This window comes from Plecotus auritus, assembly GCF_963455305.1.
Source record: "Plecotus auritus genome assembly, chromosome: 4".
Lineage (NCBI taxonomy): Eukaryota > Metazoa > Chordata > Mammalia > Chiroptera > Vespertilionidae > Plecotus > Plecotus auritus.
The window spans coordinates 4,572,779-4,583,764 of NC_137775.1; the positions used below are offsets into that span (position 1 = coordinate 4,572,779).

The 10,986-nt window shown below is 56.0% G+C and overlaps 1 protein-coding gene across 1 annotated transcript in view; it reads right to left on the bottom strand.

Moving 5' to 3' along the window:
• FNDC1 (fibronectin type III domain containing 1) overlaps window positions 1–7,634 on the bottom strand; it is a gene marked incomplete at its 5' end in the record, with an annotated part of 70,862 nt that extends 63,228 nt beyond the window's left edge. The window contains one exon of the mRNA XM_080665576.1: window positions 7,526–7,634. Coding sequence (XP_080521702.1) covers window positions 7,526–7,634 — 109 coding nt within the window. The remainder of the gene's footprint in view (window positions 1–7,525) is intronic.
• Between the last annotated feature and the right edge of the window lie 3,352 nt (window positions 7,635–10,986).

Genomic DNA, 10,986 nt, shown 5'->3' on the forward strand with positions numbered 1-10,986 from the left:
GTCTGGGTCTGCGGGCTCTAACCAGCCACCTGTCCGCCACGAAATGGCTTCTGAACCCAGAAAGGAGTCGATGCTTAGCGGACCGTCAGAGCGGAGCGTCCCTCTCTCGCTGTGAAAATCTGCATCAGTTCTGTCCGCCGCCTTCCTCTTAGAGCCAGTGACTTAGCACGTGGAGTTTTAGCACCTCCTACCATTACACAGGTCTTCCCCTTATAAACCATGTGGAATTCTGTCCACAGACCCCCTTGCACTAACTGCTTAGCTCTCTTTAACTGTAAAGTCTGTCCATGTGCCCACCTCGAGCGCATGGCACTCCCAGCACCCTGGAACCCGCTCCGAATGGGGCTTTTCTAGAACACATGAGCCATTTCCGGTAGGGCTGAAGGTAAAGACCGTCAGCGTGGTCTATATTGTAATGAAGAAACCCCCAAAGTCCAGGTGAATAAGAAGAGATACCAGAGCCCGCAGCGCCACGCACGGAGGCACCATCGCCCCCTCTGGCCTCCCTCCAGCGCCCTCCTCCGCTCAGCTGCCATGTGGCTCCCACGGGGGCGCGGGGGGGTGGGGAGGGGAGGGGCACTGCGGACACTCCCCCAGTGGCCATGCTTGCTTTGGATTATGGCCAGACTCCAGGACCTTCCTGAGCTGGTGGTTGCTGACCCCCACCCCTGTGTGCCACTGTAACCCCGGGGGCCACCTTGCAGGAGCCACCCCTAACACTCCTGTTTCCTCAAACATGTCACACAGCTTCTGGCTTCTGTGCCTTCCCACATGCAACATGGTGGTTCCTCCCCCTGAAATGCCCTTCCTTGCCTTCCCGCTCTAACTAATGCCCGGCCACTGTCAAGACCCAGCTCCGGACAGGAGGCCCAGTAGGCAATGTGAGTCATCCAGGCAGCTCTTGGGGGGCGGGGGGGGGGGGGGGGGGCGCGGTTGCTAGTTATAAACCTGCCTTGGGATTTGCATCACTCTCCCAGATACAGAAAGAATCCACGGAGGGTGGAGGGGGGATACATCATGAGACCGATGAATCAAAACTCGCTCAAATCTGTCATTCCTGCCCAGAGGCGGTTACTCCCCTCGGGTGGCCCTGGCCCCTTCTCAGTCCACCAGCAGCTGCAGCTTTGGCAGGGACCTGCTGGCCAGCGTTAGGTTTAGGCTTCGAATTCTTTCTCACCGATGGTCAGCGGGAAATGAGTAACAAGTAGCAACCTCGAAAAAAAGACACTAGCGGAAAACCAAAGCAGATAACTGAATGTTTGACCTAATTCTCTTAAATCTAGAAAGCCACAGCTCCTGGGGTCAGCGGGCAGTGGGAAGGCCGCCGGAAGGCCAGGAGCGCCCTCTGAGGGCCGAGGGGCGCAAGCGCTGCGGGGCCGGAGCGGAGAAGAAAGGAACTAGGAGAAAATGTGGTAGAAAATCTGTCTTCCACATGATGTCACCTACCACTCAGTGGCACAAAAATGCCACATTCAAAACTTCTAAGTTTTAACCCTCTGTCCCATACTGGGGAATGGTTCTTAGTAATAACACAACTCCCCAAATTTGAATTAATTCATATTCCTTGTAACTAAAACAAGGATAACGTCTAAAAGGAAAAGAGGATGTTTGCTCATATGCATAACCAATACCTCCCTGGTTCCAAATGCTCTAGCAACTGTCTACTAAATTAGTAAGAGAAAGAAGGGAGCAACGTGCCTCCCAGCCCCAGCTACCCAGTGCTCCCCTGAGGCACCCACGCTCAGTTTCTGGTGCATCCTAACATAAGCATTCTATTAACAAGTAAGTACTTGTTCACGTATATTATTTTATCACCTATATTTGTATACCTTTAAATACCCCCTCTATATTTCCTAACTAAAATAAAAGCTCCTGACGAGAGGTTTAATTGTAGCTCAAGGAATCTCCAATTTCCACAAGGAACGGTGAAAAGAAGTCTGCTCCCCAACCAGCACAGCGTGATGGGTTTCCCCTTGAAACCCTGCCACGGCAGAATAATGGCCCCCAAAGACGGCATGGCCTCATCTCTGTAGCCTGTGAACACGTGGCCTCCCGGGGCAACAGGGACTTAGCGGGTGTGATTAAATGAAAGGTCTGGAGATGGGGAGATTGTCCCTGGGTCCAATGGAATCACCAGGGTCCTTGTAAGCGAGAGAGCAGACAGGAAAGTGGGGAACCTATGGATATAAGGGGAGTGATTGCCAACGGGGCTCAGAGTGGAGGCACAGGGCGCCTCTAGAAGCTGGGAGAGGGGGGCCTGGCTTCTGCCCTAGAGCCTGCGGAAGGAGCACAGCCCTTGCTGTTAGCCCACGAGACCCTTCGAGCTTCTAAGATAATGCATTTGTTTGGTTTTAAGCCACTAAGTGTGTGGTCATTGGTTGCAACAGCAATAGAAAGTAATGCAACCTGCCACTCCCCTGCCTACGTTCAGGGGAGGGGCCTTTATGACTTAAATAAAGGTATGAATGGCCGTGGTAGGACATATTGATAATGCTCTGGAACCATCTGGTGGTGTCTTTCCAGGGACATGAATTGTGTCTCTCCAAGCCTGTTACAACCTCTAATTCCACAGTGACGAACCGTGTGCTCAGCTGATGCGTAAAACAGGTCTTTCATGTGCGTGGGCTCCAGTGCACAGGTACCAGGGAAGGGTGTGCTCACCCCTCCTCTCGAAGAGAAGAGATCAGATGCAGGAGGGACCCGCTGCAGAGCTGGAGGCAGGCTGGCCACAGGAAAGCCCCTGAGGCTTCTACAGACATGCGCTTGGGCCAGTGGAGACTGACTCACCGGCCGAGGCCACGCAGCACGTGAATGACAGCCCAAGGCTCCAGCCCGGGCATCTGGATGCTGAGCCTCCTTCCCTCCTGCAAACCAGTGGGTGTCACACTTTCTGTTCTCCAGAGCCCTCCTACTCTTAAACAAATCGGCTCTTACAGACGCTGTTCATGTGGGTTTTATCTACCGATAACTACCGACCAGAAATTAAAACTAGGAAGAGGTTAAACTCTGTGTTGATTTAATTTTAAAATAGCAATAGTAAACCATTACATGTTGACATAAAAATACTGTATAGGAGTGCCCTCGGCCGTCCCGGATCTGCCTCCTGCTTCAACAGTGTTTGGACGGAACAGGCCCAGGGACGCCCCTTCTCCCAGCCTCCGGCCACCCTCCACCGTCTGGCCCAGTCCCCACCTTCGGAACCGCCTCAGCCATCCTCCGCCTCTGAGAGCAGCCAACACCGTGTTTTGTTTTGTTGTTTGTTTGTTTACCTTGCTTCTCATTGCTGAACAACCGTGAGCTCCCAAATTTGTCAGAATCCTTCCACCGAGGTGGAGGCTGCCGTCAACTGCCTGGCCGGCCTGCATCCGCGGGCCTCCCACCCCCACCTCTCTCTGGGCTTCTATTTCCCCCCACCAGGATGCTGTGGCTCTCGAGGGCAGGGCCCCTTCTTCCCAGCAAGGGCGCCCAGGTCTCATGAGATGCAAAACCAGCGGGTGGCCGTGTTCTCTTCCAGGACCTGCTGACGCCTCCCACGATGAGTGGGCAAAACTAAGGGCGCCATGGAGACGGCCCTGGCCTTGGAGAGGAACCTGACCCAGGCCCTTGGGAGCTGCAGACCCTCATCTCTGGGACTTCCTGGAGAACCACTTCCGGGGTGAGGAGGTCAAACTCATCAAGGAGATGGGTGACACCTGACTCACCTCCGCAGGCTGCGGGCCCCCAGGCTGGGCTGGGCGAGGATCTCTTCGAAAGGCTCCCCCTCAAGCACGACCAGCAGCCTGTGGAGCCCAGAGGCCTTTGCGGGGCCCCTCTGCCTTCCCCTGGAGTCTGGCTTTTGCCTGAGCCTCTCCCCGAAACCACTGGCCATTCTTTTAACCACCCTGGAGCCCTCTCCCATGCACTGGACCAAATGGAACAATAAAGCTTTTTGCAGAAAAGAACAACTATTTTATGAAAAAAAAATAACTTTTCTAAAACAAAAAGAAATACTGCGAAGAGATTTTGCATTTTGGCAAATCTCTTTAATAGAAGACGGCAGGACGTTCTGTCCGCTATCACTCCAGTCTACTGCAGCATGCCGTTTTGGTGGAAGCAGCTGAAAAAAAATCTGGCCTCACAGAGATAGTAGTTGGAAAAGCATTGTTAACAGCCATTATTATGGGTCATTCTGGAAAAATCTTTGAGACTACCCCAAAACTCATCAACTAGGAGTTTCTTCAAGCTTAGTTGCAATGTGGCTCTGAAGCCATATGAAGAAAATGCTCACATTTTGTCACACGAGACGTCCTTTGGGCTCTCTTGAGTTCTGGATGGACTGCTCAGACAGGCAGGCTTGGTAACACCTCGCGTCGGTCACTTGCATCTACAGGTTCGCTTGGTTATGCAGATCAACTACAACATCAGTTTCAACATCACACCCATTTATGCCGACACTGACCTCGCTAGAAAAGGTTTTAAGTATAAAAAGCTTCTAAATGTATGATGTTGGAGATGGCAAAACTCTCATTTCCACCTGAAAGCTCAAATGCTGCCCCTGGCAAGACATCCCAGCGGTTATTTCCCTCGCAGTGGCAGGCCCCCCTTCATTCATTTCTGAGAAGCTGTCCGCCGGATACTCAAGTCAGAAAAACTGGCCTGTCTGCAGTCCTTCTTTCTGGCGAGGGTGGTGCTCTTGGGGAAAAGCAGCTAGTTCCGGTCACGGCTCACACCATCGCGCCAGTGCTTGCCCGGGGGTTCCCACCGAACGTGGTTTGAGCAGAAGCATTTTGTGTGCCTTTCCTCCTTCTCCGCACAGAATAGCAAGGGCAGAGATTGGGCCAAATTCACAATTTTCACTGTTGCACCAAGCACATTCTTCGCTGAAACTGGCGTATCTTTCCTTAACTTCAGAGGCTGAAAATGCAACGACTGCTAGTTCATCGTGGTGCCAACGCCTAGATTCGCGCTAAAGCGCCCGCGCTTTTACCCACCAAGCCCCTGCGCCTTCCCTGCAAACGCAACGCAGCGGGAAAGGCAAGTGTGACTTAGCGTCACTTTGAAAATAGTTTTGATCTTGCGGGTTCCCTGAAAAGGTCTTTAAGCTTTAAAGAAAAAATTAAAATCACCCATAGCTACCCTAAGAAAACCACTATAAATGTATGTGAGTGTGTGTATCTCCATATGTTTTCAGAAAAGGGTCTCCTGGCAAGCACCAGCGTGGCATGTGTGTGTGCGCGTGTGCGTGTGTGGGGGAGTAGGGGAGGGGTCCCTTGCTTGTTTTATGTTTTTTTTTATATATATATATTTTATTGATTTGTTACAGAGAGGAAGGAAGAGGGATAGTTAGTTAGAAACATGGATGGGAGAGAAACATCGATCAGCTGCCTCTTGCACACCTCCTACTGGGGATGTGCCCGCAACCAAGGTACATGCCCTTGACTGGAATCGAACCTGGGACCCTTCAGTCCGCAGGCCGACGCTCTATCCACTGAGCCAAACCGGTTAGGGCGCTTGTTTTATGTTTTAATTGACCACCAAGTTGAAGGGCTTCTTTAGATCCTCAGTGCGCCCTGCAAACCACCTCTATTCTAAGGAAAGTCCCTCGGAGCTGTGGTGTCTGCCACTGTTTACGCGGCTCTGCCTGGGTTCACTGGAGGGGCTCTGGCCCTAAAGGATTGGGGGGCAGGGGAGCGCCTGACTCCAGCAGCTTGCTGGGCGCATGCACTACTTCAGCCAGAGGGGGAGCACCGTGGCCAGGCCTTGCTGTCAGACTCAGAATCAGACAGGACGCCTTCCAGAGGAACAGATGAAACGAATTATGTGCCCCCTGATCTCTTTCCCAGCCCGGAGAGCTCGCCACAGGGCACGTCTGCTCCTTCCTTCCTTCCATCCTTTCATGTGAATGCAGGAAACGTCTACTTCAGAATGCGCCCGTCCCCCTTTGTCCATTTCTCGTCTGGTCATCATTTTACTGCAAATCCCACGTCAACACACGAGAGAGAAGTGCCAGCAAGGGTTCCAGCCCCAGCATTTCACAGCTCAGCCATGCAGAGCCCCAGGCCAGGGAGGGGGATGCCGGGACAGCCACCCGCCCCCCGCCCCCCGCCCCACTCAGACACACCCGGGCGGCGCCCTGGGCAGGTGGCAGTGGGATCTAACAGGGACAAAGCTGGAACCATCACGAAGCCAGTCTGGCATCGGTCCCATTGCAGTCCGCCTCCTGAAACAAAAACTCTTTCAACATTCAGAAAAGGTTCCTTTAGGAGAGAGAAAAAAGCGAGGGTTGTCGGTGGAGAAGTCGAAAGGCTTCATTTTATTCTTGTTAAATACTGAGCCACATGCTCAGCGACTGCTTTCCCAGAGATGGCTACCAGAGAGGAGAGCGACGACAGCTGGGACTGTCTCTTAGGACAAAAGTGGCACCTGGCACCCCAGCCCTTGGCGCAAACCGGCAGCGAGCTCTTGCAGGATGCGCCCTCCGGAAAGAATCCAAAGGCCACGTGGTCCCCAACAGTCTCCCTTTCCCTTGTAGCCAGAGGGCAACAGAGACAATGCGTAGCATCCTTTAAAAAGGAGCCCGCGTTGGAATCTGGATTTTCATAACCCGGCTGGGCGGGAGCCGACTTGACCAAAAAGTCGACTCCTTGGATTCCCGCAAACCGATGACACGAATGAAAGCCGCACGGCTTCAAGCGTGCAAATGCCCGCACGGGAAGTGGGAACAAGGGCCTCCAGAGGCGCGGGATCAAAACCAGAACACCCACCAAACGTGTCTCTCCCGGGGCGCCCGGGCAAGAAGGCGGACGGCACCCCGTTGGCATTTGCTGAAAAGCGCTGCTCACATTTCAGTCCCCAAAGAAAACAGCCACCAGCCCGTCCCCAGCCTCAGCCTTCGGGAAAGGGTGAGCTTCTCCGGAACCGACTCGCCCCCTGCCTCTCACGGCGCTCACGACCACGGTCCCCTCGCAGCTCCTTGCTGCCCGCCGGGATGCGCGGCCTCCGCCAGAGCGCGGCTTCCCTCCACCGCCCGCGGCAGCTCGCGCCTTCCTCCGCGCGCGTCTGGGGCGGTCAGTCCTGCCTCTCCGCCACCAGCAGGCACCCCAGCCTCGGGGCAGGTGGACGGAGGGAAGAAGGATGCCCGGGCAAAGGAAAGCATCGCCCGCCCCACGACAACTCCAAAAAGTGGCGTTCTCGCCCCGCTCCACGTTTGCTGAATCTCCCGGGAAGCTAGCTCCAGTCTCCCGACTCCCGGGCGCGGAAACTTCGGTGTCAAGGATGAAACTGAGGGCCCCTGGCGCCGACGGCGTCCCCGCTCCCTCCTCCTGCGCGCGGGACTCCGGGTGCCCAGAGCCCGCGTCCCCATCCGCCCCACCGCGCCCTGGCCCGCGAGCGATGAGGACGCACAGGTTAGTGACACGACACGCAGCCAACACGGAGCGGGGCGGCTGTCCCCAGAGCGACAGGCGGGTGGGCGGTGTATGGAGGTGGACAGAGAAGCGGGGAGGAGGCGCAGAGAGCGGGGCAGCCCAGCCCCGGCTGCGCGTACCTGGAGCTCCCGCCACGGAGACCACGGGCACCAGCGCCGCCAGGAGCAGCAGCGCCGCCCAGGGCAGCAGGCGCCGCGCGCACGGGGGCGCCCCGGCCTCGAGCGCCATCGGGAGCCCGGGGTGCGCGGCGGGCTGGGCGGGGGGCGGCGGCTGGTCGGTGGGCGCTGGGCCGGAGTCAAAGCTGCGGAGGCGCCACCGTCGGGTCCCGCTGTTCGTGCAGGTTTGTGCGCTCTGCGCTGTGCCCGCCGCGCCCCTGCCCGCGCCGATCTCTCCCCGCCCGCGTCCCGGCCGCCCAGCTCCGCACTGAGGCCGCCCGCCACCGACCGCGCCTTTTAGTCGCGCGCGGGCGCCCCCTGCCGGCAGCGGGGCGGCGGGGCGGCTGGGGCGGCGGGGCGGCTGGGGTGGCAGTGGCGGCAGCCCCGGCTCAAGGTGCCCGATAACCCCCGCAATCCCGCTTGGCGTTTCTGAAATTCGGCGATTGCTGTGCGGGACGATGTGGCCGAGGAAGTTCCGTCCATTGTCTAATCTCTCGTTTTCTGGCTCGGAAATGGTCCGTTGCGTCCAGTGGCTGCCACACCCACAAATGCCCCTTGTCCCCTTAAATAAATACCTCTGGTTTCAACGTTGGGGACAGGGGACAGTCCCCTTCACCTCCATCCGCACGTTGTGGTCTTCCTTCGGCTCCCCCCTCCACCAACCCCCCCCCCCCCCCGGGCCTTCCCCTCACCCCTGCACCAGGAGAGGGGTTTATTATCCTTAGATACTGCGGCTCCTGCTGCCGCACCAACTGGTCTGAAAGGCGGGCCTCTCTCTGCGCGAGGAGCCCGGTGCGCGACGCCTGGCCGTGCTTCCTCCAGCTCCTGCTCTGTGAACCCGCCTGGGGTCTCCCGCTTCGGGATCCCACCTGCCTGCGGCCAGCTCCCGCCTGGGAGCCTCGGGCCCTCCGCGTGGATTGCAGCGCCCCTGGAGGCCACGAGGACACCTGCGCCCCGCGGGCCGCGTTCTGGCGCCGCGCGCTGCTGTCCGCCCGCCCGGGTTTCCTCGCAGACCCGCTCCGGCTGAAACTGACAACCTGAAGGCGAGTCAGCCCTCCGGCGGCGTGACCACCCAAAGCGGGAGCAGGTTTGTCATTCTGCAGAGAGCGGACGATGGCTCAGTGAACTGCAGCCGTGAGACAGGCGCAGCCTCTCCTCCGAAACGCAGCAGCAGCACAGCACAGAGCCCTGCAGCCTTCTTTTCCAGAAACCTCCCTCCCTCCATTCGTCTGATAAAAAACTGACAAGGTGTCACCACTTTTAGGCTTAAAAGACTCCAAAAAACCTTACCTGAACGTCAGTCATCTGTCCTGGGCCTGGCCATCTCAAAAACATACTGGTAAGCTCTCCGAAGGTCTCTTCCTTTCGGTCCATTCTTAGTCCACTCCAGCATCATTATTGTCCTGGCAGACGCCACCATCTTCACAAGGTTTCTGAAGCTCCAGGTTGTTGCTTCTCTTTTGTTTATCGAAACCAGAGGGGAAGTCGTCCGCATTTTCGTGGTGACCCTTCACTAGCCTGCCTCCCGGTTATTCCTGTCGTTTATCCCCAGCTTCACGTGTCCGTCTGTGATCACAAGCGTCCCTGGTTCTGGTTATGTTTTTATCACCACACAGAGTCCAGCACTCGCCATACTGTGGGCGTGCCATTTCCGGACAGTGGGGCAGATTTGAATGCCAGTCTGGTGTTCCGTGTGGATACATGGAAACGAAGCACAGATGACCAGGAGAAACTCCAGCAGAGTTTGAAAGCGTGTGTCTCGTGCCATCATCCGACACCAACTCCTTTGGTTCTGTGCTCTGTAAGTCGGGTTGAAGCTCTGCATTTGAACACGTTGTATGTTGGGACAGCAACAGGACATTAGACAAGACTCCCACACAGTGGCGATGTGCACTCAACTTTTAAAAGTCCGGGTCGAGTGGACGAGAGGGGGTGCCCACCGTGCCTGAGTGACTGGGGGTGGTCCTTAATTCAGGTCTGGAGGAAAACGGTTGCTCGGATTCCATGAGCAGAGGGGAAAGGGGAAAGAAAATACAGGTAGGCACGTAGACTTCACCTTGACATGGGAGACGGAATATGGAGATTGCTTCTCACCAGCCATAAAATAAAATAATGTTTGCTAAACTTTTCTTGCACCGTGTCCACTTTCTCTGCTTCCCACACGCCCTCAGAGGCACTCGTCTGCTTTTAAAGAGAGAAAACCAAGGCTCCTAGAGGTGGTGTGGCTCTTCCACCCCACGGTAGGCTCTGCTGAGGGTGAGAGTCCCAGGGGAACCATCTGACGCCAAGTGCACGCCCAATTTCACGGCACCATGGCACCTCTGAGCATGCCCCGTCAGATGTCCAATGACAGCAGCGGGGTCGAGCCGAGACCCCGAGTACGTGTCACAGGCCCAGAGTCCAGTATAGACTTCTCCCAGGCACCTCCTCACCATCCACGTGGTGAGCGATCCTTGGCAAACAATTGCACAAGACCTCAGTATCACATCACTCATCTTCTCAGGGTTTGCAAGGTGTGGGAAAGAAATGATGCTCCTCAGGAAAAAAGAAAAAAAAAAAGCCATAAATCCATCATTGCGGCAACGAGCTTCCTCTGCACAGAAGTCCGAACTTGTTCCGCTGCGGGGCAGTGCCAAGGCAAGTCCTCTTGTGCAAATACACCGGGAACCAGCGAAACCCAGAGGGTGAAGGTGTCAGACGCCCAGCCAGCATATGAATCGTTGAGGACTCGGGCTGAGACTGCTTCTGTGGCTGTGACGTGGAAGCCCACAGGCCTGCGTGCTGGCTTTCTGTCCGGGGCCCAGGGCTGAGACACACACTGCAGCGGAAGCAGCTAGATGTTCCAGTTCTATCGCCCACCGCTTGTCCGTGGGCAAGGGGCTTGAGCCTCAGCGAGAGGACTCTCTCATTACTCTCTCCTTGATGCGACCTGACAGAACACCTGTTTTCTGTGCCATGTAATGTGTTAGGACCTGGGGGTACACGGGACAGGTGCCATGTAATGTGTTAGGACCTGGGGGTACACGGGTGGCTGAGACTCAGGCAGCTCTTGCCTCAAAGAGCTCGCGATCAAAGTAAGAGAAAAACAAACAAACAAACCAAATTACACTCCAGATCGCCAAGGTAGTTAGGCCCTGGCCTGGCCCGTGGGGCTCAGGGTTGAGTGTTGACCTAGGAACCAAGAGGTCACGGTTCAATTCCCGGTCAGGGCACAGGCCCAGGTTGCGGGCTCAATCCCAGGAGGGGGCGTGCAAGAGGCAGCCGATCAATGATTCTCTCTCATCATTGACGTTTCTCTCTCTCTCCCCCTCCCCCTCTGAAATCAATAAAAACATCTATTTTTAAGTTACTTTTTACAAAGACGTTGATGGGAATGGTTCTAATGTTGCCTACCTCTTCTCTTACTTTCTTTCTTCCCCCAGGAG